Source organism: Haemaphysalis longicornis, unplaced genomic scaffold (genome assembly GCF_048455015.1).
Source record: "Haemaphysalis longicornis isolate Haplotype H1 unplaced genomic scaffold, Haemaphysalis longicornis Haplotype H1 scaffold_4, whole genome shotgun sequence".
Classification (NCBI taxonomy): Eukaryota; Metazoa; Arthropoda; class Arachnida; order Ixodida; family Ixodidae; genus Haemaphysalis; species Haemaphysalis longicornis.
The window spans coordinates 55,612,119-55,639,799 of NW_027526361.1; the positions used below are offsets into that span (position 1 = coordinate 55,612,119).

Below are 27,681 nucleotides of genomic sequence, written 5' to 3' on the forward strand. Positions count from 1 at the left end.
GTTAGGATGAGGTGGAGGTAATTCTCTTCTGGTCAGTTTAAGGTCTCTTAGTGTATTGTTCATGATGCCACGACAATTGTACCTCTCTTTAAAAAAAAAAAAAAAAAAAAAGGTCCAGCGTTTTTGCAGCCACCCCTTTCCATAGGTGCGATTTCCCGTGCAAGCCGGGTGAAAGAACTAGCCTTTGGCAACTCCCTCAGCTTCATTCCGGCACCCAAGGACGTTGTTTGAACTAAAAAAGGATAACTTTCACATCTCGTGCTACGATGGGGTGAAATGGAACAGAATACACCTCAAGCCCAACCAAAACGTTTATTTTGCCTTGGCGTTATTATTTTGCTATGCTCGGGCTTGTCGGTTTAGTTTTGCTACGTATGTAGACGCCGGTGAGAGGGAAGGGGCTGACCGTTACAAGTTGGATCGGCTGGAAGTCCCGCACGTCCGCTCCGTCCGCCAGCTCTTTTGACGTCACGGAGCGACAGAGCCGCCATTTCCGGCGGGCTCTGGAAACTGCAGCAGTAAAATTACTTTGATTCCAAAATTGATTCCAAGCAATATGCAACCCGCAGAATTGCAGGAAAACATCTTGACACCTTCCATAAATGAACCGTGACAGTTTTTATGACCCACACTTTGCTGAAGTACTTCACCACACTGCGCTACGTCTGTCCCTTTCCCCTTATTTTTCTATTTCCCTCTTTTTCCTCATTGTTCCCCTTTCCCCCGTGCAGGACAGCATACTAGGCCGTAGCCTGGTTAATATTCCTGCCTTTCCTTTACTTTTTCTCTCTCTCTCTCACAGTGGCCTTTCTATTTCACAAGATTGTTGATGGAGGTAATTTATTTTATTCTTATTGTTCACTAAAAATTATACAGATTTTTTTCTCCATTTTTTTTTCGTTGATTCTCCCTACAGCTGGGGTACGTATGCCAGCGGTGGATCCGGGTGAAGGAATGGGAGGGAGATGGGGGGAGGGTGATCGGGTTAAGTTTTCACAAACCTCGAGTTAAGTTCTAGCGCAAAAAAAAAAAAAAAAAAAATCGGGAATAATGGTTTTTAATGACACCAGCACTGACTCAGTGTCAATTCAGCATGGCGAATTACCCACAATCAAGGAATGAAAATATGTGGGCGTGTGGATAAACGAAGGGGACAACTACTTAAGAACTCACGAGGACAAACTTAAGAATAAAGAAAAGCGCAACGCAGCTATAATGAAGCATAGAGCTCTGTGGGGGTATAACAAATGTGAATTAGTGAGAGCAATGTGGAAAGGGGTAATGGTTCCGGGCCTCACATTTGCGAATGCAATACTCTGCTTAAAATCAGACGCCATTTCATGTCTTGAAGTGAACTAGGGAATGGTAGGCCGGTTGGCCTTAGGAGCACATGGAAAAACAAATAACGAAGCAGTGCAGGGAGATATGGGCTGGGCGTTGTTTAAGCTCGAGAAGCGCAGAGTGACATATGTTTTGAGAGGAGGGTGAGAGCCATAGATCAACGTAGGTGGACAGCTAAAGTTTTTAGGTACCTATACTTGAAAAGCGTGGACACGCAGTGGATAAGGAAAACTAGAAGACTAACGATGAAGTTCGGAAAGAACAGTGGAGAATCCAAGACTGCCAAGGTAACCAGAAACTAAGCAAGGCAGATAGAAATGAATAAATGGAGAGAAAAAATGGAAGCTGAAACGTCGTTAGAGATGTACAGAACAGAGAAATAGGACATCAGAAAAGAAAATTTCTACGATAATTTCAAGGGATGCTGAAAGACTTCTTTCAAAAATTCTAAAACAGAAACACACACCTGTCTGGTCTCCCTTCCCGTGAGGGGCTATAGAGGGTAACGAGGCGGCAGATTCTCTTGCGAGGACTACCATACACACCGCAGAGAGCCGGAACATTCGTACGCCCTCCCTGCTTACTGTCAGGGCACAGACAAATTAACATCGCATAGACTTCACCGAAGATCAATGCACGCCACACCCCAGCCTAACTGCTGAAGAAGCGATATATATTAGAAAAATACAGACGAACACCTACTTACATATGTCCAGGCTCTCACTTATGTTCCCTGAAAAGTATAATGAAGCCTGCATACAATGTCACCAGAAGGCCGATTCATTCCATACAATTTAGAATTTCCCAATTACTTCGGACAAAAATAGCCAGAAAACATCATTAGAATACTGGGAGGAAGCCCTGTCCAGCTCGCCCCCCGCACAGCAGCTTGCGCTGCGTAGTAGGGTCAGGGCTGGCCAAATAGCTACTGGGGTCCTGGAATTTGGTTCCCACCCTTGATCTCTCACCCTTTCCCTTAACCCTTTTAGAAAACAAAGCTTACTACTACTATTAGTACAAGGGAGTGTTTTGTTTTTTGAGGCTAGAGCAGGTTGCTTGAGAACTTAGAGCTTTGTGGGGAAGTATACGGAAAATGGTGGGGTATACGTGGTCTGCGGAAAAGAAACGGAAACTATGCGGCACATTGTTTTAGAATGCGAGTGCATCTATCCAAATCTTAAAGAGGGAAATGTTCGGCTTCCAGGAGTCCTAGGATTTAAGGCTGTCGAGACGACTAAACGAAGATTAGAAGGCTGGTGCATGAAAAGCAGAGAGGGGAATAATGCCTAAGACAGATACCACCTGATACAGAAAAAAAAAAAAAAAGTATTTTCTGCTTCTCCTCGAGCAGCGCTAGTATTAAACTAATAGTATAAAACATAGATATATTAGTTTTTTCTTGGCAAGATGACACGTCATCACCACGTTTCAAAGGGGATACCACTATCAATCAATCAATCAATCAATCAATCAATCAATCAATCAATCAATCAATCAATCAATCAATCAATCAATCAATCAATCAATCAATCAATCAATCAATCAATCAATCAGTCAATCAATCAACCAATCAATCAATCACGAAAAACCAGCTACATTTTCTTGGAATCAATCAATCAGTATTTCCGTCGACGCTTTAATTCGCAGCACCCTGCTGGTCGTTCGTTGTATTCCATTGAAGTGTACTGCGCAGGGGACGGATTTATGGGTATCGGGCGAAGTCGACGTAGACGGGCACACTTCGCAGTGGGATTGTCGAGAGTCCTCAGCAAACAGTAGCAAACCCCTGCACCTCACCTTACCATAGTGGATGATAACGCGCTAGTACCGGGGGGCAATTCGCCAGATAATTCAGTCTTTAAAAAAATGTCACTGAAAATGTAACATATCTCGATGCCTTACTATGCAGTTATCTCAGGCCTGCATACATCGAACCTAAATGATCACATATATGCACGCAGTAATTTTTTGCCTCGACTCGCACGCGCACATGCCACCGTGTACAACTGCTCAGTAACTGACCACCGCCATCTTATGTTGGAGGAGCAGAGGAGCCCGGCAGCTGTAGGCTTCATCATGGATGCCCCGGGGCTGCCTGGAACGAGGCGGCTCTTACGCCCCCTTTCCTCCTCCCCTTTCCAATCCGAATAAAGCGTTCCCTCTCTGTGTGGCCTTAAACGTTGATTATACTGTGATCCAATTTATTACGGTTATTATTGATTGAATTGATTGCAGGTTTTATCGCGCCAAAGCAACTCAGGCGATGAGGTGCGTCGTAGTGGAGGACTCCGGATTAATTTTGACTACCTGGGGATCTCTAACGTGCGCCGAAATCTTGTCCACACGGGCGTTTTCGCTTTTCGCCTCCATCAGAAAAGCGGCCGCAGCGGCTGGGGGTCGAACCCGCGTCCTCATGGGTTATTATTGCTTACTCCAGGCCCGGATCCCGCCCGAGTGGTGTCAAGCATAAAACATATGCCGGGCTGAATAAATCATGAACACGGGAATCGCGATGACACACGGACATATATTACAGGTGTAGAAATTCCCGTTGCTGCTCTAAAACGGGGATTTTATTTTAAACTACAGGCCATGCCTCCAATAAAAAAAGACCTGCTTACACAAAACGATAAAATTCTTTGCCAGGGGCCGCAAAAAAAAAAAAAAAGCACCAACAACGCTTAAAAAGAACCGTATTTTGTTATCTAAACAACGGAGGCATCAGACAAATAACCTTTGTGCATTTTTCTGTTTTGTTCTGCGCAGTCCTCGCTATTCAAGAGTGCGCGTAAAATCCAGGCAGGTGCCGTGTTTACGCATGAATGTGCGCAGTGGGAGAGGGAGCCGGGACTCAGTCGTCAGCCTCAGGGTCATTGAGCGGGAAGCGCGCGCGGTTGAGCCCCTAAAAATTGACGCACCGGGCGTCAGCTGACGCGTTCACTCACAAACTGCGGAGAAAGCAAATACAATTTATTTTTGATCGTCGCGTACATATGCGCCTTTCTAGGCTACTGCAGATCTGCAGTAGCGAGCTCGCACAGCTCGCAACGCCCAGCAGTCGCAGGGAGGGCGAGGCGCGCGTTTACGCGCTTTGTGCCGCCTTTCACAGATGGCGACAGCGTCGAAGCGCGTCAAAGTGCGCTCGAAAGCGGGTGCGGCCGCACGCTGCCAAGAAAAAAGAAGTGCGGAAAAACCTCACGCGTGGCCTGAGATAGCGAGTGGATAGCCTAGGAGTAGTTTTAATAAGTGAATTATTCGTACCATGTCAGCATACATTCAATTATGAGAAATATGCAACTCAAACTTGCGTAAACAACCCGTAGTATGCGCAACGTTCTCGCAGCACGATGTTTCTCATCAATAACAAAAGTGCGGCAGCAACGTACATCGATTAAAAATATATCCTGTCTAGCTTGAAATGTCACATTTTGTTTAAGAGGTTTTCTTGAAAGTTATACGGCCCGTGAAAGTTACACAAAAGTTTGAAAGTTCGTTAAAAACAATCTTCACGTAGTTCCAGTACCGCATAAAAGATGTCACTACGCGCATCGTCAACTTCGAGGAGGTTGATGGGATTGCATGGCTGTCGTCCGCCATGATGGTCTCCGAAAAATTTCCTCTATACCCTCGAGTAAAGCGCTTATTATGCTTTCTTCATGGAGGTGAGATACCCAGCTTCACCATGGACTAAATTTAGAAACTCTACTCTTTCTAATTGAACCATAAAAACCCGTCTAGGCGGGTTTTTTGGACTGCTATCAGCCTTGCAATCGTGTGGCCTCGTGGTTCTCGTACGAGGACTAAGCACCACTCGCAAAGATGAGCAAGCTATCGTTTCGCGCTCGGGCGCTCGACGCCTCGAAGCCCATGCCCATATACCGGTCCGAAGAAATCCCCGACCTTCCGGATTTTGCTGCGATCAACAGAGCAGTGCCTCAGATGCCAACGGGAATGGAAAAAGAGGAAGAATGCGTGAGTACATTTCACAAAGAATCCACTCTCAATGCTGATTGGTCGCTGACATGCAATGGCGGGTGGTTAAATCGCTCTCCGGTGTTTTGCTGTGCACGCCTCGCGATGGATGTTGTCACGTCGCGTGTTGTTTGTGTCTTTAATTATGTTCAATGCATTTTGACACTGCGCTTGGTAGTTTTCGCGATTTGATGTTTACACAAGGTGCCCGAGCGGCCGCGCGAACCGTGTTGCGCGGACGTTCACAACGTGATCCTTTTCGTGTCATGCGGCCCTCGCTTGAACAACATTTGTGAATAAACGGCGGTTTGCTTGCTCATTGTAGGATTTTTCGCGTCGAATTCAACTTTACCGAGACCGAATGCTTTCGGTTATGATCATTGTTTCGGTTGTTTCTCGACATGAGAAGACAAGGCGTTTTCGTCTGCTAGTCCGTCAAAAACAAGAGGGGCACACTTTCGCGAGTGCTCTGCTTAATGTTGCCGTCTGCATATACGCAAAGTTATTGTATTCTTATTGCGAATCGCAAGTCGCTAGGTCAAGAAAGTTAAAGCAGAGCTACTGTAGCAGCCGTCTGACTGTGTCGTGCTAGTCGGTGTTTGCGATGAATGCTGTTGCTGATCGTGGTTATATTTTGGCTTGTTTACGTCATGTAGTTGTATGTGCACCGTTAGCAGCTTACCTGAAGCTTAGTGAGCAAATTCAATGGCGCGATTATTCCGTCTGCTGGTTTGTTTACATTGCTAAAAACTGCAAGCACGTGCGTCTCATTTGCCTCACGTGCTTTTGTTGACGCCTTGCTAGTTCTTCCGCGCTGCTCTAATTTTCAAGTGGTATTAATTTCCCCTTCAAACCCGCTGCTAGGTGTTGACCACTAAGCGTCGATAGTAAAAAAGAAAAAAAAGTTTAACCTAGTTGTGTTTTTTTACTGCTGCAAGATAGGTTTGCCTGGGTTAGTTCGCTTTTTTTAATGAGAACTGCCTTTTATGTTGAGCATACACATTTTTACAATCGGTTTTCTGTTTATTCTTGCGCGTATCAAGAATTTTAAGCTTTCCAATTATATAAATGGCAACGTATTTTTATTTTACGTTTGGATGCTTTGCATTAGGGAGTGCCAACAAATATGTGTGAATACCATTTTTTTTTCTTTGTTGATACAGTTAGTACGTGCATTGTGGTTTTTGGCAGTTGTATGGCGTAAACAGTGTGGTGGTCCCTACCCTTAAAACATAGTGGTAATAACATTTCAATAATTTGAGCTGCTGAAATGGAAACATTGTCATTTTATTTCATTGTTGCCATAGTTGTGTCACAATCCACAATTCAAAATCGATTTCTTCCATTAAGAAATGGAATATTTTTTCAGAGTAAGAGGCTTTTCTCTAAATTGTCCACAGCTGTTCTTTTTTTTTTTTTTTGATGGTTTGAGTTACGAGAATGCCTTCCACGTGTTTGCATATTGCTTGATTGAGCATGATGATGAATTGATGTCACTTGGGAGAATTAACTGGAGTGTGACAAACGAACAAATATACGTGTAATATATACCATGGTGGTGTAGACAGCATATTTTTGCTCTGGAGCAGCATTTGATTGGATAAGGGGCCAACATTTTAAACGTAAGTGCTCGAAGTTAGAGAACTAACATATCGCTTGTCACGTGAGGCATTTATCTCGTCGATCTTGTACACCAAGTAGTAAACCTGCTGTCGAGCATGACCTCTTTGATCGTGATTTCGGAACATATTAATCTTGCTGGAATTTGGCTGGTAGTGGGCACAGACGGGGCATTGGGAATGTTTGCTGCTTGTATCATTGTGCCTGGCATCGTGCTATCTTATCAAAAATGCCAGTCACGTGGATACTGTTGTTTGTATAGCTCTAGTGTCGCGGACTCCTGACGAATTCTTGCCCTCTTTCACTTTGGTAGCTTCTGACAAACACACTCTTGGGCCTTGTGTTTCTAATTGTCATTTATAGTTTTACTTTGTTTCGGGTCTTCCTGCACTTCTGGCAAGGTTTTGGCTACTCTAACTGGTCCCCTGAAATGCATTTGGGGCTCCGACGTGTTATTAAGCGATCTTAGTTGCCATTCATGTCGTGACAGGTAGCAAGGAAAGCAGAGATCGAAGGAAATGACCACTTTATTTGTAAAATACGCCTGGTTGAGTTGAATGAACAAGATGAGTGTAGCAAATTTTTATGCTTCAAATTAACTATGTGAATAGCATGCACGTGGCACGACAGTGCAGGGAGGTGTAAAGAAAGGTTAAGATTTGTGTTCTCCCCTAACATTATTTTTTGTCAGTGCTGCATTAGGGAAAATTGGGCTGTACAGTTGTGCGTTGTGCTTCTCTCTGCTAGTAGTGCACACTGATGCACACAGTAACCAACAATATTAGCAGGGAAATTAGAGCTGGTTTTTGCTTTGAAACAGCCAACACAGTTAAGAGGGGAAACGATCAACAAAGTGAAGGATAACGAGAAAACAGACGGGCCACAGCACTCGTGTCATTTGAGGCAGTTTTTATGATCCACACAGGTCGTATGACCCCAATGGCCTCTGTTTACTGTTTTGAGGATGTGGCACGGTTCTTGCTTTAAAATTATAAGGTCAGAATGGCTGTTTGTGGCTTACAGCTTGCCTAATAAAGTTGTGAATCATCTGCTCAGCTGTTTTTTACAAGGTTAGCATGTGTTTTGGGAAGGACTCGGAGACCATTGTCAATAAACCTAACCTACCCGCCTGGAATAATTAAGGAACCGCTCATGGTGAATAGTTTGGATGGGCCTCTGCAATGGCAGGCTATGGTCCTAAAACAAAAGTCAGTGGGTTAATAGAACACTCTTACATGGTCACATTTTCAGGTAAATTAAGTGCCACCTTCAGGTTAGTTCAGTACGGGTTTCTCAAGGTTCATTTATGTCAGATGTCTGCAGGTGTGAGGGTATCAACATGATTGCAACCGTGTTGAGTCGAGAAAAAATTTGACCCGTCACTGCAGGTAGATAATTGCAACAAGCAGCATTAGTGTGCTGTGTGTTTGCCATTTACATAAATAGAGCAGCTGGAGAGTCACTGATTTGATGAGCTCAGGTGAAGTCGGTGCTATGAATGGGTATAGTGGTGTGCTTACAAACCCGGTCGAAAACAAATATCCCTGCTGAGTTTTTAGTCCGCCACTGTGAGTCGTGACACAGCACGCTGATTTTGGTCCAGTGACGGGAGTTTACTGGGAGGGCAGACGTTGAGGGAGATTTTGCAGTAGTATCAAAAGAGGGAAATGTGGGAGGAAGCTGCAAATGAAACCATTGCTTTTTTAGGCCAACTAGCCTATATACACAGCTTTTTGCACTGCGCTGCCGTCATTTGCAGTGAGGAAGCATTTATCCAGGCTTCCTGGTACATTTATCCTGGTACATTAAGTTTCACCAGAACTACCCTGTACGTAAAAATATTGCTGGTTGCTGGAAGAACTGTCTTCGAGAATCCTCAGTATTCCTAGTGTTTAATGAGCAGCCAAGAATGGTCATCATTATCGAGGAATGCGGGAAATTGCGTGTGGTTCATGTGTACGGAAAACACAAACAGCAGCAAATTGGTTCAACTCGCATCTCTGCACTGTTTTTTTGGGGGGGAGGGGGGGGTTGTCACTTTTTTTTTTTTTTCCCTGTTTGACCCAGCCAATATTTCAAAACATGCAACCAGTTAATGGATGACAGAAAAGAGTTGCAAACATTGTCTGGCCACGCAGTCGAACTGAAGTTCAGGTATTGAGTGTATAGTGCAGAGTATTGGTCAACTCGCACAATTTTTTTTTCTCGAGGAAATGCTCTGCCACTGAGAACTTGTTCACCATCCTTGCCGCGTGGTTTGGTGATGTCAGCTGTGATGACATCACCGAATCATGCGAGCTATGTTGATGACAGCGAAGCGGGTTGACGTTGAAATTGAGCCAGTGTTTAAACAAAATTTTCGGACCTGTGTGACGTCATCATGGTAGTTTGTAAAGCAGCCACAAAGCCACCTGTTTTATTTTCCTAAATTAAGAAGGAAACTGAGGTTTCAGATCTCTAATCTGTAGAGAAACAAAAGGTTATTCGAGCTGAGTTGTACATTTTAGCCACAGATAAAAAGATTCGGCGAAGTCATTGAGTGTCATCTCCCTAATGCATGGCCTAAATTTTCAGTCCGGCGTGGCTATTTAGTCTCGTAAGACTTGGAGTTGCAGGGGTTGGCGTGCCTGGTCCCTCGCTTGCCCCTTCCTAATGAGCTCTAAAGAGTCTTCTTTCATTTTATTCCTTGCTGAGAGGTGGATGTGAATTGTTCTTTAATCCCATTGCAGGAGCACCACCTGCAGCGGGCCATCTCGGCGCAGCAGGCGTTTGGCCACACGGGGGAGCTGGTGATTCCGACGCCTGAAGTGTACACCATCGAGGATGAGCTCTTTGACCAGCTCTACCCGCCAAACTACAAGCTCTCCCGGCAGCTCATACACATGCAGCGTGAGTGCTCCGCTCGGCGGCAGCCCCTGGGCGATAGGAGCTGGCCGCTTGGGGGTTGAAAACGCGAGGTTGCGGTTTCAATTGTGGCTGGCGAAGGACAAGGAGGCCTGTGTGCACTGGACGTCAAGGATCCTTGGGTGATCCAAATGAATCTATAGCCCCCCTGCGCAGCATGTGTAAACCCACCATTTGATGTGTGCCTGTGGACAGGAGGGCAGCAGTCAGAGAGATGAGTTGATGAACAGCACCCATGCTTTTTTTTTTGTCATGTTCTCGTATTGGAGTAGTTAAAGTGAAAAGGCGTCTATGAATAAAAGGCCAGGTCTTTTGTTTCACTACACACACAGTATAACGAGCAGATGATGAGAATTTTGTGAACAGAAACTAATATCCAACATCATATTGCCTGAAACGGTTGAGAGCGCCACAGTAAGGCTGGTTTATGTGTACCTTGCGATGGTGTCAGGTGTATACAAAACCTGCTGTTTTCTTTCTTATGCCCCAAGATACCTTCTTGCTTGCTTGCATTAATGAGGATACAAATGTGATAGGGACTAATGAAAATGTAGAATGATATGTAACCAAAGAATTGTCTACAGAGGGAATCCAAGCATAGGTGTATCTTCTCGAACCCAAGATTCGCAGCTGAAACAGTCCTAGAAATTACTCGTCCAGTCAGTTTCTAGTACATAAGGTTACATTTTGGCTTGCAGCCAAGGGATGGCATATTTTTAAGGGGGGGTGCAATGAACGTTTGATGCTCAATTTCTTTCCCACTGTTGAGTTTCTCATGTACACTTTTTAGTTGTCTTCTGCTAATTTGAAGTGTGCCATAGCTTCCGCCCATAGGAAGTCAGTGAATAATCAGGGGTACAGATTGGTTTAAAGCCCACTGTAATGCCCTCAGCTACTATTGTAACTACAGGTTTTCCCATTCAATTTAATCTCCATACAATTTAGTCCAGGGGCCAGTGAATTTAAACTGAGTGCCAACCAATTTAATCCCTTCACCAACCAAATTAATCCATCTCAGGATTCAGGAGTGTGTTGTGCGAAATTAGGCACAGCTTTGTGGACTTCGTTGCGCGTGGTGTGGTGAAAATGTGGTGTTTCTTGGGCCATTACGTGCAAAATATCTTATGCGAACAGCTTAGTGTACATTACTAACACGCGTAGACTGTTGGTGCCTGGTGTCGCGTGCTGTGAGCTGATTGTCTGCGAGAGTGCTGTCGATAACACACGTCAGAAGTATTGTCTGTTTTTCGTGTAACAATGCCTTCAGATATGGCTCCTTTGATAAAACACATTACTTAAATGCTCTTTGCATGCTGATTTTCAATTATTGCTTTTCTGCAGCATTAAGCATTATTTCCAAATTAAAATATCGTTTGTAGATCGTCATAAATACTGCCTGCTCGCTACAACAGTGTTGTCTGCTCACATAACAATACACTGGCAAATCTGCTGGCGTAACAATACGCGAGCAGACGATGCTTCTGAGGATCTTGTAGACGATCAGCACACGGCACGAACCGATAAACGAGATCACTCTCCTGGTCTGCGGGTGTTTGTAAACGGCCATTAACCTGCGCGCATATGCTATTTTGCACATAATGGATCAAGAAACACCACGTTTTCACCACACCACATGCAACAAAGTCCGCAAAGCTACGCCTAATTTCGCACAACACACTCCTGGACATTCTTTTGATAGCTGAATTAATTTGGTTGGCACTAGGATTAAATTTGCTGGCACCTGGATCAAATTCGCTGGCGCCCTAATTGGATTTGTATGGTGATTGGATTAAATTGAGCGGGAAAACCTGTACATGCGCCATCTGGTAAAGGTAGCTTAGCAGGTATACTGTTTATTTTCATTTCAGCTTCTGATTCTACCAGTTGCTGTTGTCTGTGCGTATCACCTCTCTTGCTTTGAAGATTGTGATGAGTGCTCTTTTCTCTGTTTGTAGCCTACAAACACGTTGTACCTTGTTGTTAATGAAGAGAAATTGCGATTAATTGAAATTGCTGTTATTTGAGAGAATTGTCAACCTTGCTGTGACTGCTTTTTCATATTTTTGATGTGAAGGATGAAACACAACCCAGTGTGGACTACCAAGTGTGCAGGGAGGGATTCAGAATTTTGTCTTTCATTGAGGTAGCAAATGCAATGTCAGTTTAGTTTTGTTCAGTGGTTGCCTTAGGTGGTTTGAATTGAATCTTGAAACCACTTCATCAGTTAAGGAAGGTACTGATGGCTTTTTTTTTTTTTTAATGACATGAACTTATTTTTCTCACGTGTACATTGCACTACTAGATGTATGCACACACGCTCTGAAATTTCAATTGTCATGATGGCTGAAATTCAATGACATGCGTCTGGACTATTGTGACTCAGTGAAGAGCATAAGCAGGGGAGGTTTAGTACTCCTGCTACGCTGGCGTCTCGAATGCCTACAAACCGAATGTCATTCAATTCAAATGCAAATGTTATGCTGCTGGACTAGGTTCAAATGTGCTTTGAGCTGCTTCCAGCCGAATGCCAACTTGAATGACATTCAAGGCCTCAAATGCTTTTGAGACGCAGATTTTTATGTGCCTGTTCCAGCTCCTTCACGCAACTTTTAGAAAATTATTATTGAAAACAGAATAAGAGTTAAAATGAATAATTTTTATTAAGTGTATGATGCAATTGATTATCCAGGGACTTAAAATAGTGCTCTGAACTTTAGTGATACTATTTTACTCTCTATCCCAAGCTTTGAAGGTGCTTTGCAATTATTTGAAAAAATAAAAACTATCGAACTGCTTTTATAACTAACCTTAAATAAAGATAGCGACGATGGTGTACGAAAGCAGAACTTGACAACCGAAGCACCACTGCAAAGCAACGAGTAAATGTCAAAGCTTTCAACTTCCATAGAAATTGTAGAGGAACACGGCTAATTCTGAATGACATTTGAAGCCCCTACGTTCAAACGACGTTCATTTTGAATGCGTTTGAAATGCCAGTGCAGTGTAACACTCTCCAGAACTTACTTTCACGCAAAGCAGGTTAATGCATCAAAGCCTTTCATTCTGTGTCCATAGTTCGATGCAATGCTATTTATGCGTTTTTTTGATAATTTGGCATTTTGATTTTGGCATTTGATAATATGGTTAGACGTGCCAAGATAGTGAAATTTGTTTTGGTAGTCTGGGTTTTGGTCATGTAGTGTATATTTCTGTATCCTTTGTTTTTTCTTCCTTTCTTTGGCCCTGTTTGTATCTTGGCAGGACTGCGGGTTGGGTTTGTGTGTAATGTTGTTCTGTTTTGGGTTTGCGTGTGCGCAGCGTTCGCGATGGATCAGGACATTCCGGATTACGACATGGACTCTGAGGACGAGAAGTGGCTCACGCAGCAGGCGAAAAAGATGGAGATCAACCACATCCAGTTCGAGGAGATGATGGACCGGCTAGAAAAGGGCAGTGGGCAACAGGTGAGTGGCCTGGCTAATGCTGCAGCTCCCCCTCCCCCTTTTTGCTTGAAGAGCTCAAGCGCGTCAAGAGGTTAAGTGTGTAAACAGAGCTGACAATTGGTCCATTACTTTGTATGTGCCGTGTGGTGGCTTTCTGAAACATTGTTGCACCTACTGTTATTGTCCATTTTACTTGCACGCTGGAACATTTACCTGCAAGCGCCTCATGATGCAGGTAGATGCTCCAGGTGTAAAGGACGAGGGGGAAAAGGCTAGGCTTGATGGAAGAAGAGAAGTGGGCCTGTTATAATGGCCATCGGGCCTCAATGGACTGTTGGGATGGGGATGGATCACACGTCCACTTGATTTCAGCGATGAACCGAAAGCCCTGTATTGAAGAATGGGGTGGCTTGCACAGTCGTAGCGCATGCTGCCTTTCTATAAGTGAGACGGACAGTTGGAGGAACTTCGCGTGTAGGTGCATCGCAGATACATAGAATAGTCTAGTAGCTGAGGGCTTGTACAACTGCGCAAGGACACGATAACACGATGACATGCTGAGATAGCTTCTAAAGCTGGTTATTCCCACATTATAAGTGTAGGGGGGACTCTCCTGTCTCGCGCTTGGCAGGTCACAACGGTGCGCTGTGCGTCTTCTTGACAAGCTACATATTGTTACCCGCCGGCAGAGCAAATGAGATGATTGATAGTTGAGAATGATGAGCGATTATTTACAGAATGTATATAGTGGCCATGACAGCACCCAGCTAGGCTGCGTGCTGCTTACTCCTTTGTTTTTGTTTGGAACGTTGTCGTATTTTCTTTCTTGTAGCATAACCCCCAGCTGAAACATTTTACGCGGTGGCAGGATGAAAGACATGAACCATGGTAGATGAGTTGGTGATTTACCCGGTGCTATGCCACATTTCAGACGTCATCGTCTACATTTGGGTTTCCATTTCAGAGTGCACCACAGCCACCTTCTTTGTCATGTAACAATATTCTGGCCATATAATGTGTTATTTCTGAGCTTAAAGTAGTGTTAGTACATAAAGGTTTGCCACAGTGATCTCATTTGCCACCTGCAGGGCTTTTATTTTCCTTTTTTTTTTTTCACCAATTTCCATGGACCCAAAGTATTTGCATGGCCATATAGATCCACTCAGGCAGGTTACTTGCGACCTTGGTGCCTTACAGATAGCATGGCTGCACCCACTGGAAATGTGTTTGCCTCTCGTGCTTCTTTATTCTCTTCTTATTTTTGGGATGGGGGAGATTTTGCCGTGAATACTTCGCAGTTGGTGTCGTCATTCTGTGTGAAAAGATACACCTGTGAGGATCAGGTTTCTTCACCCACGTAGCTCACACTTGAGACTCAGCCGCCATGCTAGCTCCGCTGAACTGCAACTGCCAACTGGCGTAGCAGTAGAAAACAGCCAGGAACACGTCACAGGAATGGCCAACACCAATGTTTATCGGCACTCCAGTAATGCAAGTTGGGGACATCGCCCAGTCACCCGCAAGACCAACTGGTCAGGCCATGAGGATGGCGCGAGGGGCGAGCAAAGGGAGTCATTGAGGAGCAAATGTACCTACGTCTGCTCTGGTTGCCGTCTCACATCATAAGGGGCCTTCCCTTTGGCCGCTCAGCCAGACCTGGCTGCTAAAACTCCAGACCAACTAACCACGTGGAAGGAAGCACTGTGGCGCACTTGCCCCACTGGGGGGAGTGCACGGCACGAGGAATTATTCCGGGAACATGGTGGAACTCCGCAGTTCCCAGAACCCTTTGAGCATTTTAAGTGCAGAGCTCTTTAGGGGCTCGCCTTGTCATCAAAGCTCGCTGTAACGGTCGATGTCAGGCAACTGCCGGAATCAGGTGGCGCAGTGAGATAACAAACCCAAGTAGAGCCCGGCATGCCCGTCGTAGGGCGTCCCACAAAGGCTTCGAAAACCAAGAGGTTTAGATAGTCATACCCGTTCGAAACTCGTGAAACACTGGCGCTTGCCATACATCTCCCTATTGTTTAGTGCAAAGAAAACTGCAGGAACATTTGAGGCAAAATATTCGTAATTAACTGGCAGTGCCCGCGTTCATTTAGTTAAGAACATTCGTTGGGTTGGTTTTTACAATAGTAAGTGAAAAAAAGTGGCAGTGCTACGCCGGCACGTGCGGGAGGAAAAGCAAGCAAAAAGAACAGAACTCCCGCTGGCGCTGTTTCAGGCAGCGGACGCGCGAGCACTATGAAGGCGGGAAATTTGAATTGCATTGGGTGGTAGAGCGGATAATGGCGCTACAGCCCATTAGGGCGAATCACTGCTCTGCACTTCCGACAGCTTTCACATTGAGTGGAATGGCTTTAATTTTTTATTCCTGCATTTGCGTTGTCGTGGGCTTGACAATCATTGACACTGTGCATCTGAAAGTTTGGTGTTGCCTACGTAAGGCTAGCCTGTGAAGCGAACTTCACCTGTAGTACAAGCGAATATGCAACTGTCCCACCGTAATGCTCGGCGGCTCTGGCACAATTCCCAACCTGCCATGTGGAGAGTTGCGCGTGGCTCAGGGTTTGGACAAAAAGAGTAGCACAAACTCGCAATAAGCAATAAACAGGTTTACTGCCGCACATATATGTCGTCACACGTGCAACAACAGCGATATATATGCGCTGGATATAACAGTGGGATGTATATTCCGGTCCTGCTACGATGTACTCGCTAGGGAAGACAAGGAGGCTTACCGAGCAAAGATTGAGGGTGCAGGCGGTGGTCAGGTAGAGCGAGAGATGTGGCGGGGCCACTTGCAACGTCCGATTTCGGCTCGCGCCGAGGACTGGTTTTCCTGATTCCCGCAAAAACAAGCGTGCCCTCCTAGGCATCGTGGAGAAAATGGGAACCAGGACGCCCAGCGGGTTGGTGCAGTGGTTTCCCCATGCACCGGTTTGGCGATGGCCAGTGGCTTGCGCTTGAAGTTGGAAAGGGGGCACGGTGTGCGTGCACTCCCCACAATGTTTGGGTTAAAAGTGAGTAATTATGGTGATCACTACGTGCAGGTTGCTCATCTCCCTTGGACAGAAGTGCCGTTGCACTTGCTGGACAGTTGCATCACTTGCTACATGGTTGGCAGTCAATGATCAGCTGCATAGCAATGGCGTCTTTACCACGAGTGATATGGGTGATCCCCGAAAATTCATTCAGGAAACCTCCACTTTTCACATATCACCTTACAGTGCTTGCTTCGCACAAATCTGTGAAAACATTGCTACTAAACTCTGTAAACGGAGTTGCAGTTTTGTCTTTGTGTGGGTTGGCTGTGGCTCATCAGCAAGTGAACTCCTTTACAAGTTGATCTTAGTTGCATCATCATCGCCCTCAACAATTACACCCACCATAACAGTGGCATCAGCCGCTGTTTTTTGGAGAGAAGTGACGGTATTACAACAGTGGCTTTTTACCTGCACTTGCGATTTTATGAATGTGCAATTTTGGTAGCTTTTCTTACTAAATATGTAAAATCATTCAAATTTTTCCTTCAGGAAAATTTTGTTGAAGCAGTTCGTTTGCAGGGAAGGTTTTGTGTATTACCTCTTGTGGTGTAAACAGGCAGGGAATAGGAAATCCTTTTCTGTAGCAGAAATTTTGTTGAAGGTGAGTTCACCATAGTGGTATTTGGCTGTAAAGCTTTTTTGCACTGGGCTAGTATGCTCAAGTCATTGATGATCGGCCCAAGAACGCGCACAAAAAAAAGGGGTTCAACCAGAGCTCTGCCTTCACCGTTCTTGTGTCTTGTCAGTTTGCTCTCGAATTCCCAGGCTGTGCCAGTTTTGGAATTTCTAAAAAAAAAACTCGGCATGCTCCCCACCTCGTCTATTGACCCTCATGACCCTCAAAGGTGTCTGGTTGCACCAGTAAGGTGTCGTGACATGCTCCATGATAAACTCGCGGTGTTCTCTGTAATAGTATCTGCCTGATTTATTTAGGAAGTGCATGGCTTTGGTGATAGGGCTGGTAAAATGCGGCTTCTGGGACACTTGACGTGCACGGTTGCTGTTGAAGTGGCCTAGAATGAACGTCAGCATCGATGGTGACAGTGTGTTGGTCAAATTTTGCAGAGTAGGCCCTTCGGTCTTTCTCCGACCTCGTGATTTAGCACAGCACCTCAGCGTCTGTGGTCACGGGCTCGCAAGTTAATGTTTTCTTTCTTCCCTCTACTTTCCCTCAACGCATGGTTGGGTGACGTAGTATAGTAAAAGCTCGTTAATTCGAACTTGATTAATTCGAACTTTCATTTAATTCGAACTGACGCACTAGTCCCGGCACAGTCCTGTATATTTCAATGGAGGAAAACTCCCGATAATTCGAATGCGTCTGTATCCAGAACAGTTAATTCGAACTGGGATCCCTTCCTTTCCATCGATACTCGCAGAAGAAGTCAGCCCAGAGTGATTACAGTGTGTTGCAAATCCAAGCCAAAGCAAATTTACTAGAGATGCGTGCAAATCAGCGTCAAGGCTGGATGTTGCAGCACGTTATTTCTCAGCAGATGAGAATTCTGACGCTGCGCTGTTGCTCTTCGGCAAGTTCTAAGCGATGTTCATGGAGTCGTGATAGAAGAAACGCAAGGAAATGCATATTACCGATTACTTTCATTTTGGTTGCCTCGACCCTGCCTAGTAAATAAACTTGTTTTCACGCATAGACAGCGTGATTATTTCAACATTACGGCGCACTGCTCACATGAATGCAATGTAGGTGCCTGTTTCGGGCGTATAACGGACTGATCCATTAATTTCGTTGGCTGTTCGATCTCCACGAACATTTTTTAATAATCCCCTGCCACAAACGTGTAGTAGCGCCTTATTCGCGATAACAAGTCCAGAGGTGGCTTATTTGTTCTGCCCGCGCAGTGTGGCGCGATGTCCATTCATTCTTGCACCCTCCCGCTAATTCGAACCCCGCTTAATTCGAACAGTTTTATGGTCCCCTTCGAGTTCAAATTAACAAGCTTTTACTGTAGTATCCTTGTTCCTACTGTGGCTGGTGCAAAATGGGAAGTACAAAATTGAATTGTGCTCTATGTATTATAACACTGTATTTAACAGAATGGCAAGTTGGGCGAGTTGGTGTTGATTGATCTTGAAAACAGGCGCGGAAAGACGTTGACTAAGAAGAGAAATACACAGGACGACGCGCTTTTTATTTTCTCACTAAGCCCTATGGCATCCCATTTAATGCCCTTTAATTCCTGTTCAATTTCCTGTTTCTAAACAGATTAAACAGAATGTCAAGTTCTGTTTAATTTGTGTTTAAAATATCTGTTTAATATCTGTTCGAGGAATTAAAGGGCATTAAATGGGATGTCATAGGGCTTAGTGAGAAAATAAAGGTGTTCGAGGAATTAAAGGGCATTAAATGGGATGTCATAGGGCTTAGTGAGAGCGCGTCGTCCTGTGTATTGCTCTTCTTAGTCAACGTCTTTCCGCGCCTGTTTTCAAGATGAATCAACACTATTTATCTCACCCTGCGTCGTCTGTGAAACATTTTCCGGTCTTTCTTTGGACGTTCCTGCCTCGTTGTTGACTTTCAGCGCAGGTCACTTCATACATTAGTGAAACTGATGCTCTAAAGCGTACAAGAATGGCTAACGAGAATGTTGCTGCGTTTGCATACCGTCTGTAGTATATTATTCTCGAGCACCCAAAAATTGAGCACATTTTGCCTTCTTTGTGCTTCGTTTGTTTACAAACACAGTTCCTTCAATGGTCGGTCTGCTCTTGCTTGTGGTATTATCTGAGATATTATGCCCCCCATTTGGGCTTGCACTGTGACTTTGCCTTATCAACAGCCGCAAGCAGTAATAAACGGAATGAGAGGTTGAGTAGAAAGAGATAAGCAATGTTTGTGATGCCGCAGGCCTTGTGCTAGTCAGCGACAACTTTGTAGCAGAATCTCGTGGTGCTCTGCTTGTGGAACAATGGTTCATCAGTTACTGTTATTCACTTTCTTCTAATGCGTGTCTAGTTCTTGCAGTTAAAAAAAATTAAGCCCCCCGGTTTTAGCGCTCACTGGAGTTTCATGTTTGAAAAAACAAGAAAAGAATGCAACACACTTAAATCTAACGAACTTGAGAAGGTACACATTTCTTTGTTCTATGTTTGTTCTATGTGGGCATGCATGTGAGCATCACTGTTTGTTGCTATGGGAGTGTTCCTTACCATTTTCGAAATTTGGCTTCTATTCTGCCAACTCGATTGGAAATACTGCGTGCTGAAAGCACTGGCATTCTGTAGCAGACCAGATTGCACCTCGTACCCTTGCTGTCCATCCCACCAAGCCTTGCGATGAGGCATGCTTTTTTTTTTTCTTTGCTTGGCGGCAATGTTGGGTGCTTGTCCACCAGCCGCTCAGTGTAGGACACTCAAACCGTGTCTTTTGCCGACCTGTCCATGCAGACATCTGCAACATTATGCGGCTGAATATCATAACCGGGTATCATTACCAGGCCCATGTTGCATGCAGCAAATCCATCTATTGCACCTGGTGTGGTCGCAAAAGTGTTGAGAATGAGCATTGCATTTAAGCCACAGCCAAGCGCTTTTCTGCTGCATGGCATCAATCCAGTCAATGACAGTATTTGCGCCCATGCACCCTTTCTCATCAGTGCCTGTGTTGACACCACGCAAAGAATACCTTTCGAAGAGTATTTTGTGCTTGGTGATGACAAGCGGGGTAACTTCTGCCTGCCTCCATTTCCACCTGCGTGGACAGCAGAAAGTGCGCAATTAGTTGCATAGTTTTTCACCAGTTTCCTGTGTGTATCTCGAATCCCCTCCATCATTACGCTCCCGGCTGTGGGGAGCAAGTAGAACACTGTCGTCCTTCCCATCTTCCCAACGCTCCAGCACAGGACATGGAAACTTGCTTTGAGCCCTCCAGTTACATTCCCGTAGGTAGAGAAACGTCGAATGTCGTAGCTCTCAATAGAACTACAAAAAGCCCCACGTTTGCCTTCATCTGCTTCGAGCAACCTTCGGCAAATGTTTGTCTGCCTTTGGAGGGAAAAATCTTTGATCTTTTTCTTATCATGAATTTTGTGGTCCAAAATTAGCTTGCTTCCAATGTACACTTGCAAAATGCTTGTCTGTGTGGCTGGTAGCATGGCTCGAATTTTTAGTGGTCTTGTGGTAACAGTCTTCTGTTGGGCTCTCAGATGTTGTGTAAATTAAGCAACGTGCTCTATTTCTTGCAAGTGGCTCTTCTTCAGTCTGTTGAAACCCTTGTTGGCTTTTATGGGCACGAATCATTCCTTTCCGCTTGCACCAGGCCAAGTGTACATATTTCCAGGGTATCAAAGGCTTCTGAAAAGGCCTCATTTTTACTGCTGTCAACACAGTCACCTTCCTTTTGAATCTGCCATCACTGTGAACTCTGCGTGTTTTTGCTGTTGGTTCGTTGCGCTCAGGTCAAAAAAACTTCCCTAAAACACTTAGTGAAAAACTTGCGTTACTCATGGCGCAAGCATGAGTGATCTGTCTTAGCTTAGCGACTTATTTATTCTTTTTTGTGCAACTACATGATTGCCACTACTGATTAAGAAGGCTGTGTGCACATAGCATGAACAGCACTTAGAAATGTGGCATAAATGCGAAGCAGAAGCTTCAAGGGGTTTAAACATGTTTTGAGCGTAGTAAATATGCTCGCATGATTGCTGAGGGATATTGCTTTTACATTGAACAAAAACGCTGTGGTTTAACAAGCTTACTTAAGCTTCACATGGGTAGGAGAAATGCTGTAGTGGGTGGCTTTGGATTAATTTGACCACCTGGGGATGTTTAACGCGTGCTGAAATCTCGACACACAGCGGGCGCTTTTGCTTTTCGCCTCCATTAGAAAAGTGGCTATCGCAGCTGGAACTGAGCCCACGTTTTTGGGCTCAGCAGCGCAGTGCCTCGGCCACTTGGCCACCACGACTGATCCATGACTTCGTTTTTACATGAGCAGCAAAAAGTGTGCGTTGTGCTGCATAGTTTGCCACCTCTTTCCTGATGCTTATTTTAGGTGCAGCGAAGCAGAGGTAGCTTAACAGAAGCATGCACCCAGCTAGCGTCTGCAAAAGGAATCCGTAAATAACATCTTAAAAAAAAAAAAAGTCAACTACCCCTCTGTCAAGACAACGATTGGGGATGGTGAAGCTTTCCAAAATGAAGTCCGATGCAAGATGAACCAACCCAAAAGCGAGTGGACCCTATTTGTTTATGATGATTAGCATGGTGGTAACGCGATCCCTACCTCATGTATATGATAAGGTGGTGTGATGTGGGTCTGCTCACTTGGACTTGATTCTGAAAAGTGCAGCCTGCCCATGACAGTGATGCATTGAATGCGGCATTGTAATTTAGTGCACGTTCCATCTATGTGGCGGGACTTACCATGACAATCTCCTATTGGTCGAAAGTACGACATAAGACTTTACTTTTTATGCAAGCACCTGTTTCTTATCGGAGCGGTTTACTGCACTGCGATTGTGCTCTGTAGTGCTTTACTGATTGATACAGGCATCCCATGGCTTTCCTTAGTGGCCAACCATTGTCGTTGTTAGACGGAGGGATGAATTTTCTGTCTAATTTTGCACGTCCATGCACCCTTCTCCAAATCCAAACTGCCCCGACCGCGTCGGAATGGCGCAGTCGGATAGACGCCTGCTTCATAACGCGAGGGACTTAGGTGTGATTATGACCACGGGAAGCGTCTTAATTTTTCTTCACTTCACCCACGATCATCATCATCGTCAGAGAAAGTTGCCTTTCCTTCAGTGCGTTTTGGGTGGGCTACAAACGACATCAGTGAGGGGCTGGAAGTTTCACATTAATGAACTGTGGCAGGGACAAAAATCAAGCCCAGGAACGCCAAGTGATGGGCATGTGACTTAGAATCACTACTCTGTGTTGATGGCATGCAGGACAAGGCATTTGAGGTACCCGGAAGGGGCCATGAAGACAACATACAAGTTCGGTTCAATTAAAAAGACTGCTTTGTCCCAGTAACGACAATACCAATTTTATTGCAAACATCAAACAATCAATATGCTAAAGGAAGCATGAAACAGTGGCGACTGCTTTCCGTCAATTTCTCTACGACATTACAGAATCTTGTTTGTGCCATTGGTGGCTGCCGACCTGATCCATCACAAAGAACCATTACTGGGCGATTGGAGTGGGGCCTTGAGTTCTGTTTGGTCGTCTCACATGAATGTTAATCTGCAGTTAATGCACTGACAACTATGTTTTTAGAGCTAGCCGATATTACATCGCTCCTGCCCAAATACAGTGCGAAATTGGAAGATTTTTCAATATTTCTTGCATTTTATCGGTTAAAAATGGTCTTACTTGGCTGAAATAGAGCTGAGGGAGTTACCAAGAACTAGTTCTTTGAAACTCAACAAAGTTTTATTTTGTCTTTATGGGCCCCTTTAAATGAGAATGAAAGGGTGCCAACCAAGAGTAGAAATAAAAAATGAAGGAAGCTCGCACTAATGTGTGAGACTCGAAGGTAGCGAAGCCGTACACAACCTTCACGACTGTTTAAGTCCACAATTGCAGCCGATTTGCTTCTTCTTCACTGCCGTAACAACCTTTACTCCATCATTGTTGCTATAAGTGTGATCTCCTTTCATTTTATTTTGCAAGTGATAATCATTGGAAGTCACCTTGGAGAGGCGTGTCTTTCATGTTCTGAGCAAGTGTAGCAATTTTTGCCACGATTACGGCGAACGTTGGAGTTTTTTTGGGGGGCCAATTTTTTAACTGCCAGGCAGTTGCCGCAATCTTGGCCAATCTCCCTAAGTGGGTATGATTGGCTTTAAAAACGCGCTCAGAGGACGCTGGGCGGTCGCTTTGAGGCACGCACACACAAGTGCTCACCATTTTCTTTGTTTTTTAACCACTGGGCGATCACGGCAATCTTGGACAATCTCCCATGTTGGTATGCCTGTCTTGACAAACATGCGCAGGGGACGCTGGGCAGTCGTCGTGAGTCACACACACACGAGCACTAGGCATTTTCTTGGTTTGATTAACTGCCAGGTGGTCGCCGTGAGGCCCGCACTCGCGTGCTCGGCAATATCTTGGTATTTTTAATTGCGGACACGAAAAATTACAATTTGCTGAACAGCTTCGCTGTTAAAGCGCAAGAAAGGGAGCTTACCCTTCATGGCTCAATAATGTGTGCCTTGGAAATGAAACGCAAAGGTGAAGACTGCCTCTAGTTTTAACCTGGGGTATAGAAACGCAGCACTGTGCCCGCAGTTGGGCGCTGCCTCAAAGCAGGGAGGGGGGTTGCCAGGTTGTGAAAACTGGCCTGAGTGGCGCGGTTTGAACCTGAGGTATACATACACATTGCATGATACGAGTGACACCACTGTCTGCGCTATGGATTCTTCATCGTATGATGTTCAATTGCTTGCTTTCGCATTCTAATCACATAAGAATATTGTTAGGGATCCTCTGCATCTTTTCTTTTAATGCATCGTCCTTGCATTGACCGTTCTTCGGATCAAGTGCATTTTATTGATCAGCGGCGCCTGCAGAAGGCTTAGACACTATCGTGTTCATCTACGTTTATCTCTTTTTCAAGGTATCTTATGCACCTGTTGCAACACATGCACACAACTTGCGGAAGGGCAGCGTCTAGGCTTCTGAAGTATGCAGCTCCTTTGTGCATTGGCAGCTTGTCATGCCCAACGCCCACAGGCTTTTTTGCTTTCTTTCCCCCGGGGGGCGATTTCTGGAGCCCGAAGCTGGCTGATCCATTTGCTAGCTGCGGGTGTTCAGTGACTACACCACATCTGTCTGTAGTTTGTCTTAATATTGAGGCTTCAGATTAACCCCAACTTTTCTCGTAAAGTAAAATATCCCCTACAAATGCACATTGCATTCTTTAGAGGGGCCGTGAACACAAATTACTAAGCGCCTGTGTCGTTCCCTTTCTCGTCCCTGTGAAAAACTTTTGCGCTTAAGTTTCACTCATGGAAATTGCGAACCAACTAGCTCGTCTCTCCATTTTGCTACAAATTACAACTTTTGTTCAGTTTAAAAAAACTAACTTTTTGGTAACTCGCTCACCTCTATTCCTGCCACAAGAGGCATTTTTTTTTTAAACCAGAAAAACGCAAGAAATATCGAAAAACTTCAAAATTTTATGCTACAGTGTTGTACTATGGGCAGCACTAAAAATTGAATTATGAATGTGTTAAAACTGCACGTTAGCATTCAAGTGATGCGATCAAACGGAACTAGAGGCCCCCCTTTAATGCCCAGTTGTGTTTCTTGGTGGTGGCTTACGTTGGCATCCACCAATCACACAAACAAGATTCCGCGACGTCATAGAAAAATTGTCGGAAAGGGGCTGGGGAGAGTCACCTTTGCTTCATATGTTCTTTTTTTAATGTCTCAGTTATGTGTCTGAAGTTTGGAATAATATTTTTATCATTGTTATCATCGAAACAAAGCCGCTTTTTTAATGAACCAAATTTGTATTTGTTGCGTCTTCATGGCCCCTTTAAGTGCAAAGTATAAAATCTGATGTATCTTGGTTGAGGAAACTGCATTTTAAAACGAAAATGTGTGCAAACAGGGCAGGTGCGTAACTTCTAACCGCTGCTTGCTTTTCAGCGTCAAGCTGCAATTGTTTGCAGCCTGAATCCGCATAAATAAATAGTGATAGGCATGGCTTCCGGAAAAAAGTTAACTCTTACTCTGGTGTACCCACTGGTAGGCAGTCTGCGTTGCTGCTTACCACTTAAATATCCATTCATGTTCAAAATTCAATGAGGTAACCACATCAAAAAAGTCCGTAACCACATTTTTTTTTTCTTTTCCATATGACTTACTTCTAGCGTTTTCTAATGCGGTGAACATGATATTCTCTGTACAGCTCGGAGAGGCTAGAGATGCATAACAGGCTCACGGGGAAACTACTGATTTTCGTACCATATAATGATGTGCTTTATATGAAAGAGATAAAGTAAATGGTCATTTGTGGGTAATAACCATTCAGTGATTGAGCCAGCCTAGTTTCACCTGCCTTGAGCAACCTTCGGATGTCTTGTAATTTTTTCTTGTACTCTTTGCGTACCCTCCATCCTATCACTCCTGCTGTCTCTAACAAGACTTCACATATTTGCCGACTTTGGTTAAGGTCTTCCAAATGAACCCCTTAAGTCTCTGGTGCTGGTTTATTGCTTGCAAAAGTAAGGCTAAAGGAAAGGGGGCCCTCGGGTTTCGTTTCCACAACTGTAATAAAACTGCGTTCTGTGAAATGTGGAATGATTTGCATAGCTGTTCGTCCAGCCACTGAATTGGTAGCTCTTGTGGGACCTCCAGCAGATGCTGATGCTGGACATGCAGTCTACCTCTTTTCATCAGTCTACATCATGTTCCCATCAGTGAGAGGGTGGTTTCACTCTGCCTTGTGTATTTCAACTTGCATGTTGACCACTGTTTGTAAGGCCATGTCATTCGTGTAGTGACGTGGTCAAGCAGGGTTCGTTGAACCATTATGGTGGAAGCGGCTGCGATGAAAATGTGGGTTGTGGTGTTATTCAGGTGATGAAAGCACTATGGCCCCAGTTTAAGAGGAGAAAATGACCTCTTAAAGGATTATATATAGCAGCCCAAACCTAGTGTGCGTTATCGATGCTTTAGGTATTTTTACCTGAATGGTGCAGGAAAATGATCTGCCGTAGAGTGTCTTTTGCCTTGCATTTTCGTGTCATCTGTGGAAGTTTGTCGTACGATTCCGGTCATTTTAAAAAGCCTAGATTTCCACCAAAAGCTCTTTCGATCCTCTGAGAGTCGCACGAGTGTTACTCCGCTAACGTCGTTTTCGGATATTGCATTCTCCCAGTTACAGTAGGGGGTCACATCCCATTGAAGAAAATTGCTCCGAACTGCGAGTGAACTCAGCCGTTGCAGTCAGCGTCTTTTTCGTCTATCGACCCCGTCGTCGAGGGGATCTCGGTCTCGTCATCCCAGTTTCTTGATCCGGTCTCGGCTGCAGGCTTCATCGTGCAAGGAGGGCGGGGGGTGGCCGGGGATGTCTGGCGGGGGCAGCAGTGCCTTCATGCGCGTCGCCTCTCCGCCGGCAGTGTCTTCTTCAACGATCGCCACGCTTGTGAGGGCGAACAAGTTTCGCTTCCCCCTAGCCAGCTTTGGGAGGCTCGTTGCTGGGGCAGTTGGTTTACTATTACCTCTTTCTCTCGGGCACCGCGCCGTTACTGCAGGCGGCCATTATTGTAATGGAGCCTGCTAGCGCGGCGGCTCAAGAGAGGAGATAGGACGCGGCGAGATGGCCGGCCGGCCGCCTGGTCTCCTGTGCTCGCTGGGGTTTCTCAGCGAGGTCCGTTTTTCTTTTTGCGTTCGTTCTTTTCGGTCGTCTTCTACTACGACTTAGGTTTTCCCTCCGGGGCGTGCAATCCGCGCCAGCAAGCGGAGCTCACGTGTGCGCGGCTAGCGCGGCGCGTTCAAGGACGCGCACGTTCGCGGTCCAAAGGGCGAGGGTGAAGTTGAGTCGAAGGAGGGGAACCGCCGATTCTCCTCCCCTTTTCCGTGACGATGACGCCGCTTGCAGGCGTTTTCGACTGAATGTGCGCTCCAGCCCGTTCAGTTCCCTCCCTTATCGCTTTGATTTCGTTCGCACGGTGCTTATATTCGAGAATACCAGCTCGAAGGAAAGTAAAATGAGCCTTTCTTTGTTTAATTTGATCCGAGCGCGATGCACTCGGACGGGTTGTAGGAGCGATAAGTTTTCGCTAATGAGCGCATATTGTTCAGTTGTCAGACGACGGTTCCGGCGAAAGGAAAGCGGCGCGTTTCGAGTGTCAAAAAGAACAGCACGTTGTGCTGTAGCTGTCATTCGTTTCCTTAGGCGTTGTTCGTTCTCACGCGCATGTCTACACGCCACGAGGAACGTAGGCGCGGAAGGGGGAGGGAGACGAGAGCTGGCGGGGTGGGAAAGGGTAAGAAGCGGTGCGTATTTCGCGGTCGCTTTTCTTCCATACTACGACAACGTCACTGAGTCAGCTTGCCTTCTCTTGCACTCTACGGTGGAACTTGCTCATTCCTTCAGTTTCAGCACTGACGACACACAGTTTGTTGCTCTATTTTGGCGCATAAAGTTCATACGGAACTATACTCGGGGACAACTTTCTGTGGCAATGCATGATGATGATGATGATGATTGGTAGTGGTGTCCCCTTTGTAACCGCGTAATCCCGTGTCATTTTACAAAAGAAAAGGTAATATCTATGTTTGAAACTCTTCGTTTAATACTAGCGCTGCTTTTCGTCCACCAGCATTCTAATCTTCTTTTCGTTGCCTCGACATCCAACTCCCTCACTGCTACT

At 45.2% G+C, this 27,681-nt stretch overlaps 1 protein-coding gene across 1 annotated transcript in view; it reads left to right on the forward strand.

Moving 5' to 3' along the window:
- The first annotated feature begins 4,897 nt into the window (after window positions 1-4,897).
- E(pc) (Enhancer of Polycomb) overlaps window positions 4,898-27,681 on the forward strand; it is a 48,743-nt gene continuing 25,959 nt past the window's right edge. The window contains exons 1-3 of the mRNA XM_077706799.1: window positions 4,898-5,313; window positions 9,663-9,822; window positions 13,156-13,301. Coding sequence (XP_077562925.1) covers window positions 5,161-5,313; window positions 9,663-9,822; window positions 13,156-13,301 — 459 coding nt within the window. The 5' untranslated portion in view covers window positions 4,898-5,160. The remainder of the gene's footprint in view (window positions 5,314-9,662; window positions 9,823-13,155; window positions 13,302-27,681) is intronic.